The sequence below is a fragment of the Macrosteles quadrilineatus genome, unplaced genomic scaffold, assembly GCF_028750875.1.
Source record: "Macrosteles quadrilineatus isolate MER2022 unplaced genomic scaffold, UCM_ALF_1.0 Scaffold_9__3_contigs__length_116548681, whole genome shotgun sequence".
In the NCBI taxonomy this organism is placed as follows: domain Eukaryota; kingdom Metazoa; phylum Arthropoda; class Insecta; order Hemiptera; family Cicadellidae; genus Macrosteles; species Macrosteles quadrilineatus.
In genome coordinates this window covers 40,608,493-40,636,305 of record NW_026542602.1, presented here as the reverse complement: position 1 = coordinate 40,636,305, position 27,813 = coordinate 40,608,493, and the positions used below count along the sequence as shown (strand labels likewise).

At 34.8% G+C, this 27,813-nt stretch overlaps 2 protein-coding genes across 5 annotated transcripts in view; one reads left to right on the top strand and one right to left on the bottom strand.

Annotated features, from left to right (window-relative positions):
- The first annotated feature begins 297 nt into the window (after positions 1 to 297).
- Positions 298 to 19,557, top strand: LOC129004115 (uncharacterized). Of its 2 annotated transcripts, none has more exons than XM_054432544.1 (3): positions 298 to 437; positions 8,084 to 8,162; positions 19,276 to 19,557. In XM_054432544.1, exons 1-3 carry the CDS (start codon positions 396 to 398, stop codon positions 19,467 to 19,469), a joined length of 315 nt encoding a protein of 104 aa, XP_054288519.1. In that variant the 5' UTR covers positions 298 to 395; the 3' UTR covers positions 19,470 to 19,557. The 2 variants fall into 2 exon arrangements, with proteins under 2 accessions (XP_054288519.1, XP_054288518.1); XM_054432543.1 differs by having other exon boundaries at positions 19,273 to 19,557.
- A 7,364-nt stretch (positions 19,558 to 26,921) lies between these two features.
- LOC129002645 (macrophage mannose receptor 1-like) overlaps positions 26,922 to 27,813 on the bottom strand; it is a 72,776-nt gene continuing 71,884 nt past the window's right edge. For 2 of the 3 annotated variants that reach the window (XM_054430603.1, XM_054430605.1), the window contains exon 23: positions 26,922 to 27,300. In XM_054430603.1, the coding sequence (XP_054286578.1) occupies positions 27,032 to 27,300 (269 nt within the window). In that variant the 3' untranslated portion in view covers positions 26,922 to 27,031. The remainder of the gene's footprint in view (positions 27,301 to 27,813) is intronic. The other variant, XM_054430604.1, reaches the window with a different exon arrangement.

The following is a 27,813-nucleotide window of genomic DNA, read 5'->3' as shown; positions in this document are numbered from 1 at the left end:
AATTAATGATACGTCTAACATCACTCTTGAAACATAGCCTACATCTACAGTGTTAATAGATGTATTTTTTATACATGTAACTTTTATTAGTAAAATAAAAAATTATATTTTTCACATGTTCGTTTTTAAATTTATTTTTCTATGAAAAGTAGATAGTCAGGCAGTTTAAACTGTCATGTTGTTTGCAAATGACATAACAGTAATTAACAAAACAGTTTAGTTGAATGATTAGTGTGATCGATTACCTCTAACAACCAATAGGAACATAACAAGTGTGTATTACCTCTTACAACCAATAGGAACATGACAAGTGTGTGAGCAAAAATTGTCAATAATTGTTCAACCTAAATTAAAAAAAGTTTCCACAGTACAAGTCTTGGATCCACCAAAACAAGATGATTCGTTTGGTTCTAGTTTCTTCTTTCGTTGTGATCTTGGTAAATATTACAGCCATAGATTTATGTTAACTATAGTTAGTTAGAAAAAGAAAAAAATCTTTGTAGTAGATTAGAAGTGAAGTACCCCCCGCCACAGCAAACCTGCAGACTAATTTCAACTTGGCTGATTAAATTTTAACTAAAATATTTCCATAAATAAGACATATTTATTCACAATCCATATATAAATCTCAAAGTACCTATGGACTTTTGAGAAAACTACGAGTCAAACCCCTATAAACCATATACTTAAAATGTTCGTCATGACAAGAAACCTTGCGCAATACTATCCATTATTTCATAAATAATTGCCCTTTAAGATTGTAACTACTTTCTAAAGGGAACTTTACATATAACTGTATTACATATACCTAATGTTAAAAATACCCAGGCTGTACTTATTTGTTTGTTATTCTTTAAAATTACAACTTATTAAAATCAGGTGTGATTATTTGTTTGTATTACCGTATTCTGTTTATTTTATTTAATTTTTTATTATTATTTCAGCTTGACTTAACCAATCAATAGTTTTATTAAAACTTATGAAGTCAACCGGGGTGAAATCCGTGGGTAACAGCCAGTTTAAATAACATTAGATTTATCGAGTGCTTAGGTTTGCTTTAGGTGTAAAACGTGTTTTTGACCATACGTCAATAGTATAGAATAAAATAAATAAATTTGCCAAATTTTATTAACATATATCCATAAACAAGTAAACTACAACAGTTTTCATTTTCTCCATAAGAATGACATGGGAATTTTAAATTACACTTTTTTATTTTCTTTATAACTGTTAGGCATACAACAGCGCCTCATCACACTAAATTATTATTTTTTTAAGCTCCACAAAATGGTTTAGTGCAAAACTCTTTGTTTTTAGGGTCAAAAATGGAAAACAAACATATTTACCCCATAAAACCCCCATAATCCCTCGTTCCCATGGTTGGATCATGATGATTCGCAAACTCGATTGAGTAAATGTAGGTTTACACGTTTATACCGAATTTTATCCAAATCAGATCATTTTTGTTCGAGTTATCGTGCTAACAGAAATATATATCTAATATGTCACTCATTTAGTATGTAACTCACTGATCAGGTATACAAATGTTTACACACTTATAGAATAGGTAGGGATCTGAAATTTTTGTGGAGGTCCGTCTTGGTCCCAAACCACCCGGAAAATTCAAAAAAGATACCTTTTCATATTTCAATCCCCTAAAAAAATCCTTTAGATTTCCCATTTCTCTTTTCTGATGTTTATTTCTCTTTTGGGTGTGTTTTAAACTTATTTCTTATGGAGAATATGAATGCAGTGACAAGCAGACTAGACTTGATAAAATTATGAGAGTGGATTGGTTATGGCCGTTCATCAACAGAAACAAGTTAGACGTCATCTTAGACCCTTCCCCTTTAAAGAAAATCGTGTTTAACTGTTTCTAGACGTTCTATATATTTTTTTTATTGTTGTTGTTCAAAATATTGCAAGATTTATTCCCAATTTAAATAGTATTTAATTTTATGAGTACTGTACTTAGATCAGCTTCTACAGGGGAGGTAATAAAGTGAGTCTTCATGGGCATAAATCAATAGAACAAATAGATAGTGACGAATCCCATGTTGATTCCCCCCCCCTTAAAAAAAATATATTTAACTGTTCATATACGTTCAAGATATTTAAAAATTCTGTTGCAGCGAAGTCAGCCCCCAAAGGAGGCCCATTCTTCTTCATACCGATGATATTACCCCCCCCCCCTCACCACCAAGGGGGCCTCAGACAATCTAAAATATTGTTACTACCCTAACCCCTGAGATTGTATCATTATTGTTATACTAGTCGAACTGAAAAAGTTTTACAGTTAGTGCCTTAGAGAATTTAAGTATTAGAGCATACATTTGACTAATCCAATAGTCAATGGCATAACATTCACATCGGGACTCTGTCAAGACTTGTTTGATGCCCCGATAAATAAACAACTCACATATGAAATACTTTGCAACTACCAAGCTATCATTAGTTTTTAACGCAGAAAACATTCCCGTAAAACATCCTGCCCCCGAGGCATTTCCCTTGGGGCCTAGGAGTCGGAGCCCCCAGCGAGCCAAAGGCGAGTATATATATATGCATTTTAACGGATGGTGTTTTTGACCTCAAAACGAAAAAATAAACGGTCCCGGGTCCAGGTCTTACCATGAGACCTACTTTAGCTTATCCCCTATATGGGTAATTCGCTAAAAAGAAAACATTTACAGATAATGATTAAGCTTTTGGAATACTTTAAATAGTTTATACTTATCCACCCTTTTTCTTGTGTCAGTAATTTATGTAAACTGAATTGCTAAATTTTTAAACACTCCATAACCTTATAGTTAAAATTTGTGCACGGATTTGGATACATTATAACTTACCTTAACTAACATCACATGAAACATGATCATTATTTTGCCACGTAAACGGTAACCGTTCATTCTTCTCTATTCTCGTCTACTTCAAGTGTTGTCTAAATGTTTCAGTATCGTTTAGCAATTTTACTTCTTATTTAGCCTCGGACTGCCAAGCAGTCTACTGCTTTCTGGAATGTTTGTCCTTATTTAAATAATGGAAGTAGTATCCTACCTCCATACATAACCTGTCCATTTCAGCATTCTGTTTTTAGCAAAACGCAAAACATTCTGGATATATATATGCTGATAATTTATATTCTCGGGTTTTCCTGATTTTCCAGCCTTCTTCATCATTTACTGGACCATTATTGGTTCTCGTTCACACCCCTTGACTATTGATTGCTCAAATTTATAATCGATACAGTGTACTAGGTGAATTATTGGATGATTTTATTTGTGTTAGCACTCGTAACGTAGTTTTGACTAGAGTAGCTTATCCTACTAATATTATAAGTGGGAAAGTTTGGATGTATGGATTGGTGTTTGTGAGTAGTATTGTGGCAAGTAAATGCGAAAAATACTAAACCGACAGCGTTGAAATTTGGTAGGATGATAGTTCACATTCCCGATTAACTTAGACATATTCTTATCTCAAAAATCCTTTCAACAATGTTAACTTTGTTTGTTGTTAACTTTGTTAACAATGTTAACCCATGTCAACTTTATGAGTTTAAAATAAATTAAAGAATTGTGGCAGCTGGTTCAACTGCACAAGTGGGTTCTATGATGTTAAATAGCATTAGTTATAAATTTTACCAACAGGGTGCAGCACTATTATTTTTTTGCATTTATGACAATAACAGCTAATTTTAACCAACTAGAAACAAAAAGCTGTGGTACACAATGAGAACTTTACTTTTTTATTTGGTTTAAGTGCAGTGGTAGAACATTATGGCTTTGGTCGATGTGCTATACTATAGCATACCGTATAAATTAAAAGAAACAAATTTTCTTAAACCGGGTCCTCTCCCATAACTGAAATAAGCATTTTATACTTATATGCCACCCCTTACGAAGGTCGGGTACTCTGCTAGTATTCTATAAATCTGCGTATTAACATTTATTGGCGTTTCTTTTCCGAGTCGGTTTGGCTCTCCTACTAGACAGTTTTTCACAATTTTGGTCTTAAATTAAAGGTCGCACGCATAGATTTGCCATCAAGCATCATCATTTATGTATCTACACTATTACCCGACCAAAACATACAAATTATATATATTTTGTACAATTTTTACTTCAGATTAAATGTATTTCACTAGTTCTAACTCTTTCGTCCTTTATGTTTTGGTTTAAGAACCTTCAGTGAAATATCAGCTTTCATTCGAGCTGTTGATTAATAAGATGGGTTGAACGTACCTGCAGCACGCTGCTCAATCACGAATCAACAATAATAATGATCGTTTTAGGACTTATCTTCAGTCAATTAAACGTAACTCCATTTTTATTTTAGTTATTTTATACGTCTTGGTCTTAAAATACTAGAAATAACGGCTTTCGTTTGAGATAATGATTGTTTGGATCAGTTAAATTCAAGAGTTGTAATACTCGATCAAAAACATAAATTTTATTATTTCTTGAATTTGGAATTGAATTTTAGATATATCTACTCAATTGGAATTGCGTTATCCCATATATTTTTCTAAGAACCTTCATTGAAACTCCATATTTTAATTGATTTATTCATTATTAAGATTTCGACCGGTTTCATCTAGTTATTATAAATGTGAACGTTTGTGTATTTGTTTGTTTGGGGTTCAATCACGCATTAACTGGTCATTTTTTATAAAGTGGAATTCCTATTTTTGAATATCATTATGAAACGAATTGAGTCCCCCAATTTAATGTTTTCTCAAAATCTAATAGTTTCTGAGATACCTATGGCAAGCGAAGTTTCGCTTCTTATAAGGTTCTGTATTCATTGCCTATTATAGCACAATAAAGTTGTTTACCCTGTATAATTAAACGGCGACTGACTACCATAAGCATTTCGCATTTGAACTAAGCAGCAACAAAAACTGTGATACACAATGAGAACTGTCAAAGTAGGATTGTTCATAAATAATTTGTGTTATTGTACAAATGTTTGATGGTTTTATTTTTATTGTTTTAGTTACCGTGGTAGAACATTATGGCTATAGTATAAGTGTTATACTATAGCGTTCCATAAATTTAAAGAAGCAGTTTTTCTCAAACCGTGTCGATCCCCATTGCAAATGCAAAGCATGAGTGTAACTGCAAAATAAGCATGTTATACTTGCTGTATAACATAAATACAGGGTAACCTGTTGCTCGAAATCGAGCAAAACTGCAACTTGTAATAAATGAATAAAGAAAACAGCTAGACCTCAATCGATAGTCACTCTACAGTCAGTTAAAATAAGCTCACTTCCCTAAAAATCTCTGCCACATTCTCAAAAATTGTAAAATGGGTTGGTGTTTTCAAAGTCTGGCCCTATTTCCTGCATAAGATTGCCATTACATTTTTTGTTTGCATTATATTTCATGCGCTGTTGGGTTCCAGTGTATCCGCCGTACATATAAATCTGCGTATTTAAGATCATGACCTTCTTGAGGAATCAGAGAACCTATTCAATAGTAAAATGTGTAACGGATCTTGAAATTGTAGATCCCATGCGTGATTCTCTCTTCTAAATGAGCCTCGGAGCTGACAATAGCATTGGCGGAATTGAATTGACGAAAGCTATCCAAATATTCTGGATCCAGGTATCGCAGCCCTGCTTTCAGACTAGGAGTTTCCAACAAGTATGGTGAATTCCTCAAATGAGGTAAACGAACCATTCCTTTATGTCAACAAAGAGTAAAAACTGAACTCTCTTGGCCAGTATTTTCGAAAGTATTCCTTTCTTTTTAAGAAATTAAAACGTAAGCCAGCACAATGTAAATATTTAACATGCATTTGCCCGAGGTTGGATGAAGCACCACGGTGGTCCAATACTGTACTGCCACTCTGTATCCGTCAAATGTTCCATTGGGAGGGTGATGCAAGGATTACGTGCTCATACAACGAACCAGAAAATGGTGGAATATCGTGCTCTTACAGCGCAGTCTACTTGGAACGTCTGTCCGTGTATGACACTGATGCAAGCAGTCACGTCCGCGTTCCCTCCGGCCACTCACGGTTCTTCGTCTTATTTAAGATACGAAAGTTAACCAAAGAACAGAAAACAATACTACAAAGAAATGTTGATACACATTGTAAATTACATGATAAAATGGTAAGGTAACGGGGTAACTGCACTGTGAATAAGCACTTTTAAACATTCACTTAATCATACGGTACCGAACGGTACCGTATGGCCAACACTACATATTTTTTCTGTAAAATACGATGTAATGTAAATAAATTTAACTATCAAAAACAATTGTCCGTCAAGTGTTGCTAGGAGATACTTTATTTATGAACGATACTTAGTAAACAGATGTTCAAATAAAAATAAAAATTCCGACTTTGCTATTGAAGTAATGAAAATGGATAAAAACCCTTAAAAAAGGGGTTGTATTCATTGGTAATGAGTCCTGTTGTAATCTGTGATTAATCTTAAGAAGAACTATTTCAAACCATGCCCACACGTTTAGTTGTAAACAAAGTACTATTATAAGCTAATATAAATAATACTATAACGTTTGATCTAATGTAGACGAATAGCGCCACCGTCCCAATATGTTGCCATTAACTGTACTTAAGTGATGCCCTTTCTTAATATTCTGATACATATTGCACATATACGTTAAAAACCTTTAATTTGACACCTCAAACGTTAAAATCTATCCAGCGGTTATCGAGTTATGACTCCGCCAAGAAAAATGCTTGCTTAAAAAAATAAACCCGGTACGAAGGACGGGTACTCTGCCAGTAGGTTTTATAAGGCCAAAATTATTTTGGATTTCATTTATATTTTTTATTGTGGTGTCTGTGATTATATATATTATGATATATATAAAAAAACTCATCAACAAGGTCAATTTTAAAACTCTTTAGGGTCACAAAACTATTTCTGTTCTGTGAAAAAACCCCTACATCATCAGCAAACGCAAGAATACTATTTTCCTAGTGATTCTAAAATGCATGCTAGATTTTTTTTTATTAAGGCGCCATAATTGAGATAGATACGCAAACAAAATAAATACAGTAAATTACACCAACGTGTTGTTTTTTTATTTGTTTTCACTAGAATGTTTACTGATGCCATGTTATAACCGTCAGGGCGCTTCAACTTGAGAGAGATTAGCCACCCCCTGGATAAAATATATATAAAATATACTTTATAGAATGCCAAATTCATAAAAAAAACTGCACACATGATGCATCTTTATTAGAGACAAGGTATAGAGTTGTAGTGAGCTGACAAATCTATCAGCTGACAGATGTTTTAAATAGTTTTATTGAATTTTGGTTGCTAGGAAGAGAAAAATAAACAAAAGAGACTTGCTTTTCGAAACGGCACACGGAAGATTTTTCAGGTGCCGTTTGACGTCACTAACTGCTTACGTCACTTTGAGGGAACACTAATGCCGCAACGATACGTTTGTGAGCCATCGGCCTCGGTGGTGTAGTGGATAGCGTGGCGGGCTGATAATCCGAATGTACCGGGTTCGAAACCCGCCGGTAGCATTAACTTTTTGTCAACAATTTTTTTTCATATCAGCAAGTTTGGTTGGTTTGGTTAGGTTATGACAGTTCAATTTTATAATTTAAAAATTATAAAATTGAATTTTAGGCATTTAAAATTTTATTTTATGAACAAAACAATTTTTTAGATTAGTAAACCTTCATTCGATTTTTCAATTATCAGCACGTTTGGTTAGTTTGGTTAGGTTATGACAGTTTAATTTAATAATAGAAAAATTATAAAATTATCTGTTTCTACAGGCGCAGCAGTTAGTGACCTCAAACGGCACCTGAGAAATCTTCCGTGTGCCCCACCGACTTTCTTTTAGGCTTTTCAACCAAATCGGTTCATTTTTATTTGCTCTAAACAATTAATTGTTAATTACTTTTAAAAGTATGATAAATTAAACAATAATATTTAGTGGAAACCTCTAGACTTTTATTTAAGGTATTTCTCCTATTTAAATAAGGTTCTTTTCACTAAAGAGCAAATAAATATTAGTAATAATAATTAATATAGAGTACTACAGTCAGTACCGGTACTTAAAAATTGTATCCTGGCGACTTTCAGGGCTTCTACCAAGCTAAAGGTGCACCAAATGGCCTCCTACTCAAGAACGACGAGGCCCGTGCTCCCTACCGATCAATTGGTAAGTAACTATTGTAGACATAATTCCACTTGACCGAAATATTTTAGCAAATTATTTCCTTAATTTGAGATTTCATCACCACGGCCGTAAGAATAGCGATTGATCACCAGGCTCTTACGGTAAACATCAATGGTAGCCAAACACCCAAAGCAAAACACAAATCAAAGCATCACTTATTCCCTTGCGATTCTAGACAAAACTCACTCGAAACTCTTAGCGAAACTACAATAATGCTACAAAATATATAAACATAAATGGCTCGATCACATATAATACATATAATGTTATTCTATTAGGCTTATGAATAAGTTATCCGATGACAAAAGAAGTAGTGATAGTTATCATGTGTTTAACAAGAAGTTAGAACCACAAGAGATTTGTAAAAGTTGTAATTTTTTTCAGCCTGTCGCAGTGGAAGAGTGGAACCTGTGGCAGACAAAATAAAATAAATTATCAATTCTCTCTCTCTCCACCCCCCCCCTCTCACTCACATTCTAGGTCATATTTGCCTTAAAAACGTAACTTGTGTTTTAAAATATTGTGCTTTCTGTGTAAAGCAGAAATTATTACATCGGAAAAAAATTTAAGTTTGGTGAGTGTTCTAAATTTTTCATTTTAAATGTATCAATGACATGAAAGATAGGGATCATGATTATTTAGTAATTTAAAATGTACCGTGAAATGCGATGGCTGTAAAAAATCCAAGACATATGATGAACGTTCTCTGACACCTATTAGGGACAAGAATATTGAATTTCCTAGTCTAGTATTGCCCAAAAACTGTAAAATATGCAATAAGGGTTTCTCGTTCAACGCTCATCGAGCTACTTGTAATATGTGTAAGGCGATTTTTCATTTAAAATGTATTGCAACAACAAAAGAACAATATTATTTCAAGTATGGTAAAAGTCAAGACTGCTCATGCAAAAGACTGTTTTAAGAATCCTGACCAGGGTCAAAAAAGGGTACTGAAGAGGCTCGAAGAAATAAGCTTTCTGCTACCCAAATGATAACGCACGACGATAAGGTTGATCCTCCTGTTGACGTCATAATCCCTTGTTTGAAATGAGGTCATTTAGAGCCGAGGTAGCGAAAACGAATCGAGACTTGTGTTATAGTATGGCAAAACACTATGATTGGGTAGAATAGTTAAGTCAAAAGCTAGATGGAGTTGCTAAACAGGTTACTGAATTTACCAATGAAATAAGCTCAATCAAACAAGAAAATGTAAATCTAAAATTACAAGTCGCCTATCTAAAGATGAAATTGTCTAACTTGGAACAATAGTCAAAGGAGAATATTATTTAAATTCATGGTGTGCCATATGAGCATAACGAGAGCGTGATTGATATTGTGTCTAGAATTTCTCGTGCCATAGGTTTCGTTCTTCGTTCTTCGTGATGTTCCAATCCAGAGAGCTGAAACCCTACCGGACTGAGGCTGTTTTAGGACTCAGTCCTCTTCAGCCAGGGAAAGGATAGAATATCAGCAGTAGCAGAGACGTGTAAATAACGAGAGGGTGTGTAACTACGAAGCGCTATTCCGCCACTGCTGCCGGTTGTGGTTGGGTTGAGTGGTATTTGTTTTATTGAGGATAGTTCTACGGTTGGAGTGTGGTTTTCGGAAAGGGAGGTTTGGTTTTGGTTGGGTCGGGTTTTGCGGGTTTACATATTATCATGAGTTGTGGGGGGGGGGTTCACTGAATTTTTATTAATGCAATACCATATACAAAATCATTAACAGGGTAACACCATTTACTTAATTTATTGTCCTACACAAAAACATACAACATGTGAAACTAATCACTACTGTCTATTGCAAACTGTGGATGGACTGAGGTAGTGGGTCACGGCAAGCAATGCCTGTCGTTGTTTACGGTTTGGGTGGGCGTGTTAGGGACTATTGATCAGGGAGATTGGTGAGGTGGGTGATGCTGAGACTTGGGCGATTGGTGAAATAGGGCTGGCAAAATTGTTGAAGCATCTCGGATGTGCGGGCACGGTCAAGGTACTTCAGGTTAAGGTGGAAATCCCCAAAGGGTGGGATGGAGTGGGCAGTGTAGGAATCCTGGTTTCTGGTCCAAGGGGGGGGAGGTGGGAAGCTATCCTCAAGGCACGCCTTTCAGTAGCCTCCAGGCTGGAGAAAAGGCGTTCAGGGGCTGTTAAGAGAATAGGGTGGGCATAGGTGAGAACGGGACGGATGACGGAGGAGTACAGACGCCCGAGCGTCGAGGTGGAGCAGGGGCGGCGGCGGTTGTTTAGGACTCGGAGCACACGGAGGCGAGTAGTGGCTCGTTTCTTGGCTTCACGGAGATGAGGACCAAAGGATAGGTTGGAGTCAAGCTTGACTCCGAGGTAGGTGCAGGATTTCTCGAGGGACAGGCGGACGTTGTTGAAATGAATGGGCTCAGATTTTGTTCTTTGAATCCTACGGAAGTTGAAATTGAAGAAGCAAAGTTGGGTCTTAGCGGCGTTGATGGTGATACGCCATTTGAGGCAGTAGGAGAGGTAGTTAGCCCATAGGTTTTGATTTCCAAGACCAAATGATCGATATTTGTTATCGTATCAAATCAGCTCAACTTCTCGTTTGGCCAGGAGGCATTGTTGTAAAATTTGTTCGGAAGATAGATTTGGAAAGATTTACCAAAAAGATGAAAATAAAACGCAATCTTAACTCGAGAGACATCGGTTTTATGAACGGCGACGCTTGGGTCATCTACGTCAACGCTACTATCACTCAGGAACGTCGGAAGCGCTGCACGGACTGGAAAGTGAGAGAAACACTACACGTACATTTCGGCCAAAACTTCTGTTCGCGCAGACGGGTCGCTACTAGCCGAACTATAAAACATACGGGTACCGGTTGCAGTGCTGGGGGTAGGGTCGAGTGAGTAGTAAGACGAAGATTTTTTCACCAAAGTACCCCTACCAACCCCAACCAAGACCCACCACCAAGACCCAACCAGATCTGGTCTTATATCTTGCCCCCACTTTGCTGGGGTGCCTCGACAAGGGTAAGAAGGAAAAGGCTAGATGTATAAACTGCATAAGAGATAAAAAGGAAAATAGCAAGCATGATGCTGGATCAAGGAAGTGTCCGGCCTATGAGAAGGCAATCAGACGACAAAATGAAAAATAGATTATTGATTGTAGAAACGGTCAATGGATCTAGGAAGAGGCTGCTACAGATGAAGCACTCCGAAGATGTATACAATAAAAATTAGATGTCCTCCTTGTCCAAGAGCTATACGTGGTAGGGAGAAAGGTGATGATAGCTGGTTGCAGAGTATTTCATGACAGGAGCGGAAGAGAAGAGATCTGGAGTGCAGTTATTGTGATGATTCGGGTATCGGTGGGGGGGGGGGGTTTGCATCGGGGCCATAGTGGTTGCTCAGGAAACAAGCGGAACATGTGTTAGTGTTCGATTAGACCAGAATAGGAAGTCAATGCAAGTGATCAGACTTTATTGTATGCCGTCGGAACCCGTTGAAGGTCACTTGGCACGGCTTGCTGATACAATAAGGAAGAAAAGAAATTAAGTTGTTTGTGGAGGGGATTTAAATGCAAGATCAATACTGTAGCTCAGTGGTTCAAAGGATGAGAGAGGGTCAAAGGTGGAAGATGTCGTATTTGCTTAAGATCTGCACGTGGTGAACAAATTTAGTAGATGGACGACTTTTAAAAACACGCAGGGAGGAAAATCAAACATTGACGCGACGATTATGACGAGGGATTTTACGGGAAGAATAGAGGATTGCATGGTTCATGAAGATTGATCATAGGCTTATAACAATGAAATTGTGAGGGGCTTATAACAATCAAATTAATCGGAGACATGAGAATGAACAAGGGTCATGCTGATTAAGGAAGGTAATTTGGGCAAGATTTGATGAAGCCTTACAAATGAGTGTACAAGCGATGGATATTGAAATTGCTACAGCATTAAAAAAGATTACGAAAATGACGTACAATCTGATGGATGAGCATTTTCCAAAAGCGATAGTAGGAACAAAGAAGGTATACTGGTGGACAGAGGAGCTAAATGAATTACGAGTAAAGATAAGAAGGAACGGTAGGATGTGGAGAAGGACAGGGAGGGAAGACGACCAGAGAGTGTTTGATAGGTCAAGGACAGATTACGTTTGGGGAATCAGGAAGAAAAAGAAGATGATGTGGGAAAAGTTAATTGCGGAGGAAGAGGGTGACCCCTAGGGAAAGGTTTATAAGATTGCTACAGAGAAGCTGAAAAGGATACTGTGCTGGTTAGCCTGGAAACAGAAGACAGTACAATGACTAAGACAGTGCAAGAGACCCTAGAGAGAATGATACAAGGATTGCTGCCACACGATAGGGAAGAGGATTATACAGAGAAAAAGTAAAAGTCTAGAATCAGAAGTAAGATGACGGATGAAAGCAATGGAACAGATGAGGAAGATTTCGCGGAAGGGTAGCTAACTGCAAGCGTTGCACTGCTGAAGGATATGAAAGCCCAAGGTGTCGATGGAATTAAGAACCAAGTGGTTAGGAGAATGCTTGGACGGATCAAGGGGACGCTTTTGAACCTGTGCATGCAACAAGATGCTGAGAGAAGGCAGGTCACCTGACGTTTGAAAAAAAATTACGTCAAAGTTTTTCTGGAGAGCGAGGAAAAGGGTCCAATTAAGGTTAATCATACAGGCCAGTGACCCTCTTACCGGCTTTAGGAAAGCTAGGCAAAATACCTATTGTAAAAAAGGATGAAAGAATGGATGGATAGGGAAAATAAGGCATATCCACTTCTGTATGGATTCATGGAAAGGGTTAAAACTGTAGACGCACTTCTGAATATGAGAAGAGAATTTGAAGAGACGGAAGAAAAGTACGTAGTAGGCTTGTTCCCGGATATTTCTGAAGCTTTCGACTCCGCCTGGTGGCCAGTGATTCTGAGAGTTCTGAGAAGATGGCGATGTCCGAATAACATCTACCGATTGGTAAGATACTACTTCCGAGGCCGAACCGTGACGTTAAGAGCTGGCAACGGAGAGGTGAACAAGAACATCACGAAAGGGTGCCCCAAGGATCTGTGGTGGGCCCTCTGTTGTGGACCATCCTGTTCGATAGGTTTTTGCGGTTGCCTTTTGAGAAAAGTATCTCCGCGAGAGCTTATGCGGATGACGGACTGCTTTTGGTGGAGTCCAATACCCTTATCTAATAAGGAAAGCACCAAGAGCCTGGTGACTAAGTAGAGGGAAGACAGGAAGATGACCTTCTAGAGGGCAGAGGCAGTGATGATTCTACTGAAAATAAGGTTAGTTAAAGGTTCATCCGTATAAACATGCAGGATGTGACAATCCTGTGTTCAAATGAGACGAAGTATTTAGGAGTTGTAGTAAGAAGTGGATTGAAGTTTAGGGGACATTATGACCAAGTGATCGACAGGTCCATGAAAGCATTCGGGAAGTTAAAGGAACTGGTCAAGGCAAACAACGGCATTAGATGCGAGAACTTAAGAGGATTGCACATCATTGCGCTTGAATCAATGGTGATGTACGGCTGTAAGATGTGGGGTCATCGAATGAGGGGACAGGGTGAGAAGTCTAAGTTGATGAGTCTGCAGAGAAGACTGTTGTTGGGTGTGATCAAGGGATACAGCACGATGTCTCACGACGCTGTTCGAGGGATTGCTGGGGTAATCCCACTAGACTTGATGGTTAAAGGAAAGAATTAAGAGAAGAAGGGACAGAGAAGAAGGTGTAGACAGCAAGGATAGTAAGAGGATAAAAAGAGAAGAAACACTATTTGACTGGCAGAGACGGTGGGAGTCAAGCACACAAGGATGGGAAACCTTTGCGTTCGTTCTGGATGTGAGGTTCAGAAAGGAAGTCCATTGGGAAACCGATCACTACGCAACACAGTTCGTCAGCGGACACGGTAACTTTAAGGCCAAGCTAAAAAGTGTCAATGTCGTCAAAGATGATCGATGCACTCATTGAGGATAACTAGAGACGTCACAACACGTTTCTACGAAGAAGAAAAAAGTGGTATGAGGGAATTATTTCGACAAAAGTCATGGGCTTGGGAGAAGATCAACTTCTTGTGAAGTAAAGAATCCACGTTTGCCAGATTGTACCGAAGGATACTTTTATACTTTTATACATTTTAATGAAATGGTGACCATACAAAGTAGGTATTTTAAGCCAAGTATGAATGGAGATGAGTGTAGGATGAGTGACGCGATCTTGTAGTGTTGTTAGTGACTAAGGCTGACTTATTCCTTAGACACATTAGGAAAGAAAAAGCGTGAATTTGAAAATGCAGAAGGACAGGCTGGAATTTTAAATGGAAACATGTTAGGAAAGAAAGAACAAATTAAGATGATTGAAAAAAATCTGACGATCCTAGTACAGAAGGTACTAGGTGAAGGGTGAGGTGTTGGTTAGGCACAGAATGTACCTGGAAGGAAAAAATGACAATAATTTTTAATGCATATTTCAGTTTTACAAAAAGAAATATATCATTTAAGAAATTGTTACTAATGATTTTTAGAATTTGTTTTTTATATAAACCCAGATTTTGATTGATTTTTTAAGATTGGTAAATTATTTATCAACCATTAATGATCCATTTACAAAAAATAAACATAATGATTTTTCTAATAACATAAAGGCTACATCAGATATTATTAAATAAATAAGATTTTCATCTATCACACACCATTTCTAACAAACTGGTGTGTGATTTTTCTAATTAAATATTTTTATATATATTTTAATTATTAACTAGTATATAAAATTTTTAAAAGTTTTTTTTATAATAAATGGATCTACAAGAAGAGGTTAATAATATTGGAGAATGTAAATTCAAAGAATATAAACCAATAAAATTTTAGAATTAAATAAAAAATTATGATTGAAAATTTTGAAAAATTTAAAGATAAATATGGACCTATAATAAAATTATTGTTGAATTAGAAAAATTTAAAATGCATTTACCTCATAGATTTATTGGTATTTTTAATGAAAAAACAACTAAAGAATTAAATAAAAAATATTAGAACTTAATTATTACTAAAATTAAAACATTTAAAGATAAAGAAACTGTTTTGGTTAGATTTGAATAATTTGAATAAAATATTGGAATTTTGACATATTTTAAAATTATTTTGTTATGGGGACAATTTTATGGAAATTTAAGCATATTTAAAAAAAAAAATCATCAATATTTTAGGTTTTTTTTCAATTATGTACAATAAAAAGAAGGTGACATATGGTATGAAAGGAAAAATATTCCTCACAAGACTACACGTCTGTGTGTGAGGAAGAGTCCATGGCACTCGCTGACGTCACTTTTAAAAAATGTATACACTTACATAAAACAACTTTTCTAGTTAACAATATAACAAATTTATTAAAATTAAAAATGAAATCAAATATCTTAGTCCTGGACAACATAGAACCATCAGAATATAAGTTATAAACACTTGTTAAGTTAGAGCTAATTAAATGTAATGTAATGACCCCTCAAAATAAAATGTTTTTTTACAATTTAAAAACTAAAATCAATCCGGTCTAAACAATTTTGACATAGGCATGTGTTAGCGGATAAGATGTAGATTTTATTGTTTTTTTTTTTATTACTATTCAAACGGATGGTGAATGAACTAAATTTTCAGATGCCGTGGGGCCGACGTGTAACAGCCACTCTCCAACCATTCTCCCGAAAACGGCTGCACTGCTACTCTCTGCCTCAATGATATTATTTGGAATATTTCGGTATAATTGATGTGCAATATAAAAAGGATTAGAAAGCTCTATTCTGTAACCTAATCTGGGTATTGTGTATCCAAAGTTTAATCGGTTTCTTGTTATATACGTGTGAGTTGGCTGTGTGAAAATATTGTGTTTGTTGTCTTTATTAGAAGGGTTTTAATAAATGGTTGTCTAATATTGAGTACAAGAAAATCGTGGAATAGCAGATCAATAGAATATCTTTGTCCCTTTTTTAGAATGGTTTTTATTATAGAGCGCTGTGTCACCCCCAGTGGCTCCAGCACGGCGGAGGAGGCACCACCCCAAGCCAGAACCCCGTATTGCATTACAGATTGCACATAGGCGAGGTACACACTCCTGCAGTGCTCCGGAGTGAGCACATGGCTCAACTACCCAAAAGCATATATCATTTTAATTTCTTAATCTTAATTTTTGTTTTAAGTACTGTATGTGTGGTACCCATGATAATATTTGATCTATGACTATACCTAAATATTTATAAGTTAAAACCTTTTCAATGATTTCACATCCACAGTTGACGGAATACGGATCACCACAACAGTGCATTTTTAGGATTCTCTGTCCTGGACCATAATTATCTCTAATAGTTATTGGCAAACTTTTAGTTTTTTGTACGTTGACAGAAAGTAGATTGTGATCAAACCAGTTTTTTATTTTGATGAGGTCAGAGGATGCCTTATTGTAAACCTCATCCCATGTGCTTCCGTATGAGACCAAAGCTGTGTCGTCAGCAAATAGAAATAAGCATCCATTTATATTTAATTTGGATATGTTATTAATGTATACCAGAAAGAGAAGAGGTCCAATTGTACTTCCTTGAACCACGCCATAGTCAACAATCGTTGGGTCACAATTTATGCCCTTAATGCAAACATATTGTTAAAATTTTTGAAATAGGAAGAAAACCAATTTAGTGTGTTATTTTTTGTCCCTATTAATTCAAGTTTTTGTAATAATTTAGATCTATTTATATAATCAAATGCTTTTGCTAAGTCTAGGAAAGTTAACATGATTTTATTTTTTCCATTGATTTTCTCATTTACTAATTTGGTTAAGTCAAATAAAATATCAGAAGTATTTTTCCCTTTCTTAAATGCAGATTGTGATTCAGATAAAATTTTATTTGTTTCAAGATAATTAGTTAATTGGATCTTTACACATTTTTCTAGAATTTTATCTATGGTGGTTAGTAAAGATATTGGTCTAAAATTACTCATTTCAGCTTTGGCACCAGATTTGTAGTTTAGGGACTTTTGCAATTTTGAAAAGGTCAGGAAAATCTCCTGAACGGATACTTAGGTTTATCAGATTTAATAGGAGTTGAACAAGATAATTTGAGAAGGTCTTAATACATTTTGCAGGGATGTTATCCCATTCTGGAGCAGAGCATCCTTTTATCCTATTAATTATATTTATTAGTTTCTTTTGATTGATCGGTTTCAGCTCAAATACAGAATGGAAGGCATGGTGATGATCCTCCACCTCGGGCGGCCCCACTGGATTAATAGCGCTAGGTTGAAGCCTACATTAGCAAAGTAGTCATTGAATTGTTGGCTGATATTTTTTATGTCAGGAGTAGCAGTGCCTCCGTCACAGAAGGCCTCCACCGGGAACGATGCGGGGATGTGTGGTCTACCTGATACCTCTTTGATAGTTGTCCAGGAAATTATCAGAAAATACGAACATACTCTGGATGTGAAGTGGAATTATAATAGTTATAAACACCATCAAGAAACAATTGAGGGTTAGAATTAGCGCTCCTGTAAGCTGCTAGTAATTCACAAGGTTGTCCGTCCCAGTCGAAGGTCAGAGATAAGGCAGTGGCCACGCCGCCGATCAACAGCTGATTACAGGTTGCAGATAAAGAGTTATCCAGATACACAACTACACCATCGCTTTGATTAAGATTGTTGCTTGAACTAAAAATATTGTAACCCGGAATACTTTCTAAAATATAATCTGTTTTTAACCATGCCTCTGTTAGAACTATGCAATTAAAATGTGTTTTTTTTCCTTGGAGAAACGCACAAAATTCGTCAACATTTTTATTGTAGCTCCTTATATTCTGATGGACTATTCTAAGCCTTGGCCCGAAAATACTTTGAGATAAATCAAAACAAGAATTAAGAGTACTTATATCGTTATAAACATTACATTTTTTAATTGGAAATTCGTTACAATCTTTCTCGTTAAACATGTCCATACCCGGTCCCTATCGCGAAACCATCCAGCCTAATTAATTTTACAGATTCAAGTCGTGTTCCTTTATTGTTTATTACGAACCTAAATATTAATTATTGTTCATATAGGAATGTTCTGCTATGAATACACTCATATAAACATATTTAATTAACATATAATCCTCCAATGCCAAGGAGATTGGAAAAATCACCAACATTAATTTCCGATAATTATAATTTTATCTTAGTCTTATCTAAAAACACATCCTTAACACATTCCTTTTATCAGGGTAAACATTTACATTTATAACTACGTACTATTGTAAATAATTATTTAATGCAAATTTGTGTTTAATGCGTTACTTATATTGCAAGTTATATTACTATTACTACTAATTTTTGTTAAGTTAAATCTGCATCTCTTCGATTTCAGTCTGCATATCTTGTATTTTGGTTTGTAGTTCTATATTTTCTTCCTGTAGTTTCTCTACATTTATGTCTGTAGCTGTTATTTTACTCTTCACTTCATCATAGTAGTTTAACTTCACCGAGGCTTTTTATTGTAGGCTGTTAGGATATTTATATCACATTCGACTGTATCTAATTTATTTTGTGTTTGCTGCCACATTTCAGAACTTTCCTTCCGTAGCCCGATGAAAGATTCATTAGTGTCTTTACGTAGCGTGGCTATCGCATCTAGTATAGTCGCCGTATCGCGATCGAGACCAATCTTGCTGTTCGTCGATGAGTTTTCGGATACACAGCCTTCGCACTTGTATGAATTTCTAGTCAGCCTCTTCGAAGAATCTCCATAATGTTGAAAGTTGACCTAAAAGAGGCAAAATTTAAACATATTAGTGTTGAAAAACAGGATATTTCATCTTCTTTTTTTGCGCTAGGAGTGATATAAAATTTTTACTCATATTAATATACTAAAAAGTCATTATCGAAAAGAATTTTGGTTATACGGTCTCTATAATAAACAATTCATTTACACCCATAACTCAAACTCGAAAATTTGTACGGAAACAAAACTTTCTGCATGCACTATGCAAACGGCAAGAAAGTAAATATTTGGGGGCTTATCTCATGTCTATAAACATATAGTTAGCGCTTGAATTTATCAGTGACATCAAATCATTACTTTGTATTGTGGTTTCAGAAGAAAAAGGGGCAGATTTAGCTGCTGGGAGACTCGTTGAAGGGAAATTTGGTGGGGTAGAAGCTCTTGTGACTGACTATCCTCAAATAGCAGTTGGGGTGGCCCTCATCTGCGGGCTTGGGGTAGTATTGGAGAAACTTGGGCGGGACCTTGCACTTTATAGCAGTGGACCAGAAAAAAAATATCAAAGTTGGTAAGTGAACTGTGTATCAGTCATAAACGTAAAAAGAAGAATAATAATGAAATGGTGCCTTCTAGTGTGAAACCCTATAACATTAAATAGTGTTAAACAATTTAAATGCGCTTATTATTTCAGTCCCTGTCTTTATTACAAATGAGAATGCAGTGTTTTCAGGTGTGTCACATGGAGCAGGATTATGTCAAGAGCTTTCATTGATTTCCCAACAAACGTGATGTGATTGTGACGAGCCAACTGAGGGTGTTATACTGGGCCTTATCACTCTACTTATATAATTTATATATATACATTACATATACATATATATTACATATATATATATATATATTACCATAGGTAAGATTTATATATGTACATATATATAAACATTTGAACGAATGGTATTTTTGGCCTCTGGGGACATCAAAATTACAAAGTAAATCGGTCCCGCGCCTAGGTCTTACCATGAGACCTACGGTAATAACTACTTCCCTATAGGGAAATTCGCTAAAAAGACCCGATCCCACACACTTAATATTATAAGTTGTTCTTAATCATTCTTGACTTTAACCATTACAGTTAGTTGTCAGTTTTAAATAATTCCAAACTATCTCGAATTAGTTTTACAGATATTACTGTACTAAGAAAAACTGGTGTAGTAAAAGAAAATTTTAATCTTATGCTGGTATATATCTTAGTTGCGAGTATAAATATAGTAACATACCATAATAAATATCTATTCACACATTGATCCAGCTAATAACGCACACAGTAAAATAAATAGCATAAAACCACGTTTTTATAAAAAAAACAAAAAAAAACACTTTATGTTTTTAATATTTTAACAGCACTATGCAATACACACCTACAATATTTAACACAATTTTACAGTATTTTAAAGTAGTTTTTTTTAGCCCAAATGTCCGCTGTATTTTTTCATGGACCAAAATATCATTTATAATACATATTTGTCAAAAATATAAACTGAAGATATAAAAACGGAAAAAAAATTCCAAAGGTGTATAAACACACAAAGAAAATAAATCATTGATAGTTAAAAAGTAATTTATACAACACAGTTCGTTTGACAGTATTTTTGCATGGCGTCACATTTTACAGGTCCTCTGTCACATGATTGGTTCAATAACGGCTGGAATTCAACCCAGCTTTTCAACAAAATACTTCAATGGAACGTTTGGCCAACATTTGGTTTTTGAAATAGCATACAGTACAAAGCTAGTAAGTGAAAATTGATTTTAACATTTAGAAGGGCAAAGATATGCTTGAATTACCAAGCTTAAACTTTCCGTAGAATTATGGCTGTTGATAAATTAGAGACTACACGATTGTCATTGTATTATGAGGTTTCCATTCTCAACATGAGAAATGCCATGTACTATTGGTATTGCTCTTTGACAATAAAGATTTGTTATTATTATTTTGATTTTTTTTTTAGCTTAGGAGTAATTTATACCTGTTCTAATTTCAGAATTACTTTAAATATATTTATTATATATTTCTTGAAATTCTTTAGCCAGTGATTGAACCCAGAATCATAATTAAAAATCAAAGTACGTTCTATACTAACATGCAATGCATGATCTTTACACAACAAAATATAGTATAAATTCTATCTAATGTTGATCTCCATATTATTAATTCATGTATCCATTGTACTACTCATTAAATGGTATCTAAATTAGCTCTAGTATTGACTCAATATTTATATAATATGTTTGCTAGTTCTTACAGGATAATGGATTGAGAGTATTAATAAATAGATAATATTAATATCACTGCTTTTCCGACTAATATTTAACCGCAGTACAATAAACTAGTTTAGCCAGTGCTAAGGAAAGGCAACATTTGAGGCAAATACATGTAAACTTAGGGATATAGAATTATACTTAACAATACAAATATTATGCATTATCTAGCTTTTGACAGAACTTTAGCTATGCTAATCTCTTAACCATTTGTATTAATAAAACCATTTGTACGAAATTGCTTTGACCATAAACTCCAAATCTGACTTCAAGTGTTTGTTAGAGTTAACCTCGGGACTTTACAAATTTATTTATTGTTTGTACGATAAATATTCGAATTCTTAGAGAACTAATGGATGAATATAGCTCAATAATAATATAAGTTGTAATTACATAATATTCAAATTATAATGCAAATGTGACATTGTAAAAGAAATCGTGAAAAGCGTCTAACTTCTAAGTCTTTCATTCACAAACCAAATCAACTTTATAAACGTCAAGACTATCTTTAAAGATTTAAATCATTTAAATAATTTAAATGCGTGCAAGTATTTTAAAACCTAACTAGAGGACCCATGCTGCTCTGCAGCGTTTAAATAGATATAATATCCGGGGAAAAATCAAATTTATGATTTTTGATTGAGTAATACAGTATCTTAATCGCTTAAATAAAAGCCGATATTTCACTGAAAACTCTTAGACCAAAATATATACGATTATATAATTATAACTGGCGAAATACATCTTAAATTGATGTAAGAATACAAAAATTAATCAAATTATTTTTTTAGTCGAGTAATACAGTAAGTATATGTCGATGCTTGATGCGAAATCTTTGCTTGCATACCTTCAGTTTGAGACCTAAATCATGCAAATCGGTCAGGTAGAAGAGCCAAACGAACTCGAAAAAGAGAAAAAAAATAACTCCCATAAGAAAAGCATGGGGAGCAAATTTCGTTTACGTATAAGCTGAATCGGATTAAAGATAAAAATATGCTGATGCTTGATGGCAAATTTGTGCTTGCATACCTTCAATTTGAGACCTCAATCATGAAAATTTTTCGGGTAAAAGAGTCAAACGAACTCGAAAAAGAACAACCAAATTTAATTCCCTTAAGAAATACATGGGGAGCAAATTTCTTTTATGTATAACCTGAGTGGGATTATAGATAAATACATGCCTATGCTTGATGGCAAATCTGTGGGTGCATACCTTCAATTAAAGACCTCAATCATGAGAATCGGTCGGGTAGAATAGCCAATCAAACTCGGAAAAGAAAACCCAAATTTAACTCTCATAAGAAATATATGGGGAGTAAATTTCGTTTACGTACTATAAACCAAGTAGGATTATAGATAAATATATGCCGATGCTTGATGGCAAATCTGTGCGTGCATACCTTCAATTTGAGACCTCAATCATTAAAATCGGTCGGGTAGAAGAGCCAATCGAACTCGGAAAAGAAAAACCAATTTTTTTAAATATATAAGATGTTTTTTGATTGAGTAATACAGTATTTTGAACATAACTGATACGGACGATCTATATCTCAAATGAAAGCTTTTATTTCTAGGAGTATTTTAAGAACAAAACATATAAACAAACTAAAATAAAAATGGGGTTATTGATAATAATAATTACATTTTTTATTGTTTGGAATTCAGCAGCGCGCTTCAGGTACGTCCGATCTTAATAATCAAGGGCTCAAATGAAAGCTGGTATTTCACTGAAGGTTCTTAGACCAAAACATATAGGACTAGCAGAGTACCCGTCCTTCGTACGGGTTTTGGGTTATAAGTATAAAATGCTTATTGCAGTTATGGGTGAGGACATGGTTTAAGAAAGTTTGGTTCTTTTGTTCTACCACTGCCCCTGAACCATTGAAAAAAGTAAAGGTCTCATTGTGTACCACAGTTGGTTCAAATTAGCTGTTGTTATAAATGCAACAAAATAGCAGTGCTGCACCCTGTATGTAAACCTTAAAACCTGTTAATGCTATAATAGAACTAACTTGTGCAGTTGAAACAGCTGACGAAATTCTTTAATTCCTTTTGGATATATTTTTATCAAATTCGTCAAGTTTATTTATTCTATAATAAGCTAATAGTATTTTCCTACAATCACGCTTCGTAAACCTCCCTGTAGCAGCATAACCTAGATACTAAAAAATTGAAAATAGGCTGCAGGTGTGCTGCGGCGGGGGTATTATGGAATTGTAATTTATGTAGAAATAGACTTTGAGGTAGTACATGATTAACTCTAAGTTATATAAGATACTAAAAAAATCAATCCCGTCGGTCCCAAATACAGTAGTAGCGTCGGTCGCTTAAAAATTTGACCGGTGCTACTGCAACCAGCGCTACTATTCGTATTCGCTAGCAGATATACCCGTGCCTTGCAACGGGGTCTGTATGCAAAAGAGTTAATGCTGGGTCTTTATAAATGCCAAATGGTTTCATTCCCTACCATTTATTTTAGAAACGAAATTGAACTGTATTAGCCTACTTAGCTTGATAATAGTAATAGGTCTAGTACTTTTTATATACTCAACGCATACTGTGAATACTTATTTAGGCTACCTAGGATACAAAACCAATGATATATTTTAAGGTATAATAAAAGAACCTGTTTAATGGTTTGGACTGTAAACGAAAAGCTATCACAATAGTTCCAAACCTGTCAATAGTGTAGTTTTCTAACATATTTTAGGGAAATGACAATCAGGCAAATGGAAATTCGCTTAGTCTATAGGTTTGCTGCAGCAGGGATATTAAATTACTGTTTACTCAAAAATAAATCCAAAACATAATACTCATACAACTCAGGATAAAGGCCTAGGTTGATACGGCAATGATTGTAGAATCTTAATTATTTCCTATATCTATAAATAATTCCTTTTTACAATGAAATATTCAGTGTAAAATATTATTACAGCGTATCACAAATATTAGAAGGGACTCAGTATAATTGATTATAGACATAAACAAATTATGTAACTGAAAGAATCCTATTATAATGAAATGACATTAACATATGGTTTGACAGCTCCATTTAAGTAATGTTAAATAATGTTTACATTCAGGCTAGTGACGTCATTATTTTAAATATGATCCTTACCCTCTCTGTTCTAATATTCGTGCAGTATTTAAATAAATGTTCGAACCAGCTGTGTGGAATAGTGAAATCAAAATGCAATTGACAGATTAGTTCTGATTGTTTACATTTTTAAACCTTGTAGGTTTGTTCTTTGTTACCATGGATACCATCAATCAATATTTACTTTTAAATCTCTCACCTCAAATTTTTGAAAGCCCATGGGGCAGAGCCCTAGGACAATATCGAAGCGGGAATAGTTCTATATGTATCTTCAGAGCTGTAGCTTCATTTGTGTGCAATTTGAGCCCAGTCGGTTCAGTAGTTTTTGAGATTATCTCATACAAACACACACCCAGACACACACACAGACACCACCTCTTCTTTATAATAGTATAAATAGATATATTACGTAAACTGAGGAAATATATCTTCAATTGAAGTAACAAAAAAAAAAATCTAATTTCTGTTTTTTGGTCAAGTAATACTGTAGATAAATGAATGCTGATGCTTTATGGCACATCTACGCGTGCATACCTTTAATTAAGACCAAAATTATGAAAATCGGTCGGGTAGAAGAGGCGGACAGACTCGGAAAAGAAAAACCGATATTTTTAATATATAGATTAATTAAATATCTAATATATAAATTTGGTGAATTTTGTTACTTGGCGAGTAGGATATAGAATGAAGTTTTCATGGAGGAAGAGTGTTCAGTGTTTATAAGTACAGTACGTTTCTACATAGTAGAACATTATAAAATATTCAGTAATATTATAATTATAATAATAGTATATAATAAAATATAAAAATATTCAATAGTATTCTTATAATAAACTACACAGCTAAGGTTTAATGCATTTGAAAGTTGTTGGTATAGACATTTTCTTGGGAGTTGATAATTTCTAATTTTATATAATACGAATGATCCTTATAAGAGGTTAGGGCTATTTAAATATTAAATGGAGTTTGTGTAAAAAATTGATTAATTTTAGATTATATAATATACATAAGCATTTTAAATTAACTAATTGTTTTTAATTTGAGAACTGAGTCTTTACAAGGCGAGGTGAGGGATTAAGTGAGCACCAAATTGTAATATTACATTCCTGGAGTTTAAAACAACACAAGCAGCAATACTTGGCAATCTTACTTTTTCAATGAATATGTTTCCCATAGCTACAAACCATAGGCATAATTATGTAGTGTTATACTCGTATGTGTGGCATGAGATACTTTCGAGAGAATTGAGATACGTATGAGTAAAATTCATACTTTCACTATTTAATATGTTGTGATCCAAAAAGGCTTTGATAAATTTGAGATATATGACAGATTATAATATTAGTGTAAGGGTCGAGGTACCAAAATGCAAGACAAACATGCAGAAATGGGGTCTCTTACCAGACGAAGAAAACATCTTGTGCGCGTGTGGTGCTGTTCAGGATCTTGGTCATCTGCTGATCTGTCCACGCTAGACCAGTCTTGCACATTAGATGATATTTTACAAGCGAATGACAAAGCCATATCGGTAGCTAATTTTTGGAAAAGCGAAGTCTGATTTCCGGACACGGAAAGTATAATATTAGTGTAAGTAAGAGATTAGCTCAGGACATATCGAAGCAATCTGAAATATGGCTACGAGATTGCATATAATTAAGTGTATAGTAATTTAATTGCCTAACCCAATTATCACGGATGTACATATCAGTTTTATTTTTTGTTGTCAATATAGGCATATTAATATTAACTGCTCGATTGCCATTTGCATTATGATTATTATAATAATCGTAAATCTAATGTGCGTCCAACTTAGTAAATTATATTTGGAAAATGTCTTCATAAAGATTTAAACAAAAGGATAAAAAACATTGAGAAATTTTAATACAATATAAAGTAACTTTACTAATGATGGACAAACTAATTAATTCCAGGCTTGCAATTGATTGTCTGGGTAGCCGAGTGGTTATAGTGCTCGCCTTCAAATCTGAAGGTCGCTGGTTCGATTCCTTGCGAGATCGTTTCCAGACCCAGATGCTATTTGTAACTGGGCTATGAATGATGCTATCTAACAGAACGTTTGACGTAGGTAGCAACAAGACCAGCGTTTGGACCGTTCCCTTTCAAAGCTTAAAAATGCCACTGGCGTATAAACACACAAAACAATTAAAAACGAATGCAGTTACAGTATTAATATTGTAAATTTACATTTTTTAGATCGAAATTCCAACTATATCACTTTATAGGTTTTGAACACGTGGATACTGAATCGTATAGGAAGACTGGTTTACGCAAAAAAAAAGTATATGTTATTTCTTTATAATATACAACGATTTCTGCGCTTCTCTTACAAAACAAAAACGTGTAAGACTGTTGAAATATGTAATAGACAGAACGTTAAAATAAAACATACAACCAATGGTATAGTCGGAATAGTTAAGTTACGGATTAAGCTGGAAAGAAGCATTTTAGTAAAGCAAATTCAAAGCGGGAAATTTCAAACATATTTGAAACGTTGAGTTATGTATATTTTCAAAATTAGTTCAAAAATTTTAAAAATATCTCACATGTGCATATAAATATAGGATCAATGATAAAAGATAAAATTAAATCACAGATAAAACAACTATTTATTGCTATGTTTAATACATTTAATTAATTACGCTTTCATCTTTTATAGGTTATTTCATCGTTGAAATAGTAAAAACAAGATTTCAAATTTTAATAACGATCGAGGATTTCTTCTTGGCAGAAATATCGTTTCTTCTCAGGGCAGTTGCCGTCGTTCCATTGATACGGTTTGCCGCCGGGCCAATTAGGCCGGTTGCTCTCTTCTGGTATGGCTTCCACACAGTTCTCACTTCCTCCCACAATGTTAGGCTCTCCAGGCAACCAATCAGGCAGCTCCAGCTCAGTTCCATCCATCCACTTGAACTTTCTGTCTTCAGACGATAAACCAATCCACAGCGATAAACCAATGGTGCAGTCTTCTGGAACAAATTGTAGGGATAAACCACAACGGTATAACGTTTATCATGGGGCTAAATAAGTACGGAGGTAAAGTTTAGTACTTGCATTTTGGATCAAAACACGCTTGGTTGGCTAGACTGTCAAAGAAGAATCCTCCATCAGTGGCTATTTTGATATGGTTATATTTACTGAAATTTAATTTACATTTTTATCGCTTTAATACCTAGTCTGTCTGTCTACCTGAAATCGTTTCCAATGATTGATAAATCGATGTTTACCGATCATCGTGATGTTTATAGTGTACTCGTATACAGATAGCTTTCTGTGATCAATGAATAAAACTAGGTGCCCCTGCTAGTAAATACTGATAAATATTTCTGAATACTCAATACCTGAAAGATTACCTAGAGAATATGTTAAAAGGGGTGGGTAATAAAAATATCAAATTTATGATACCACATTGAAAGTATCGTTTTATAATTCGCTCAGAAGCTAAGTTATTAGTCATATGTAACTGCTAGACTAGCTTTTGA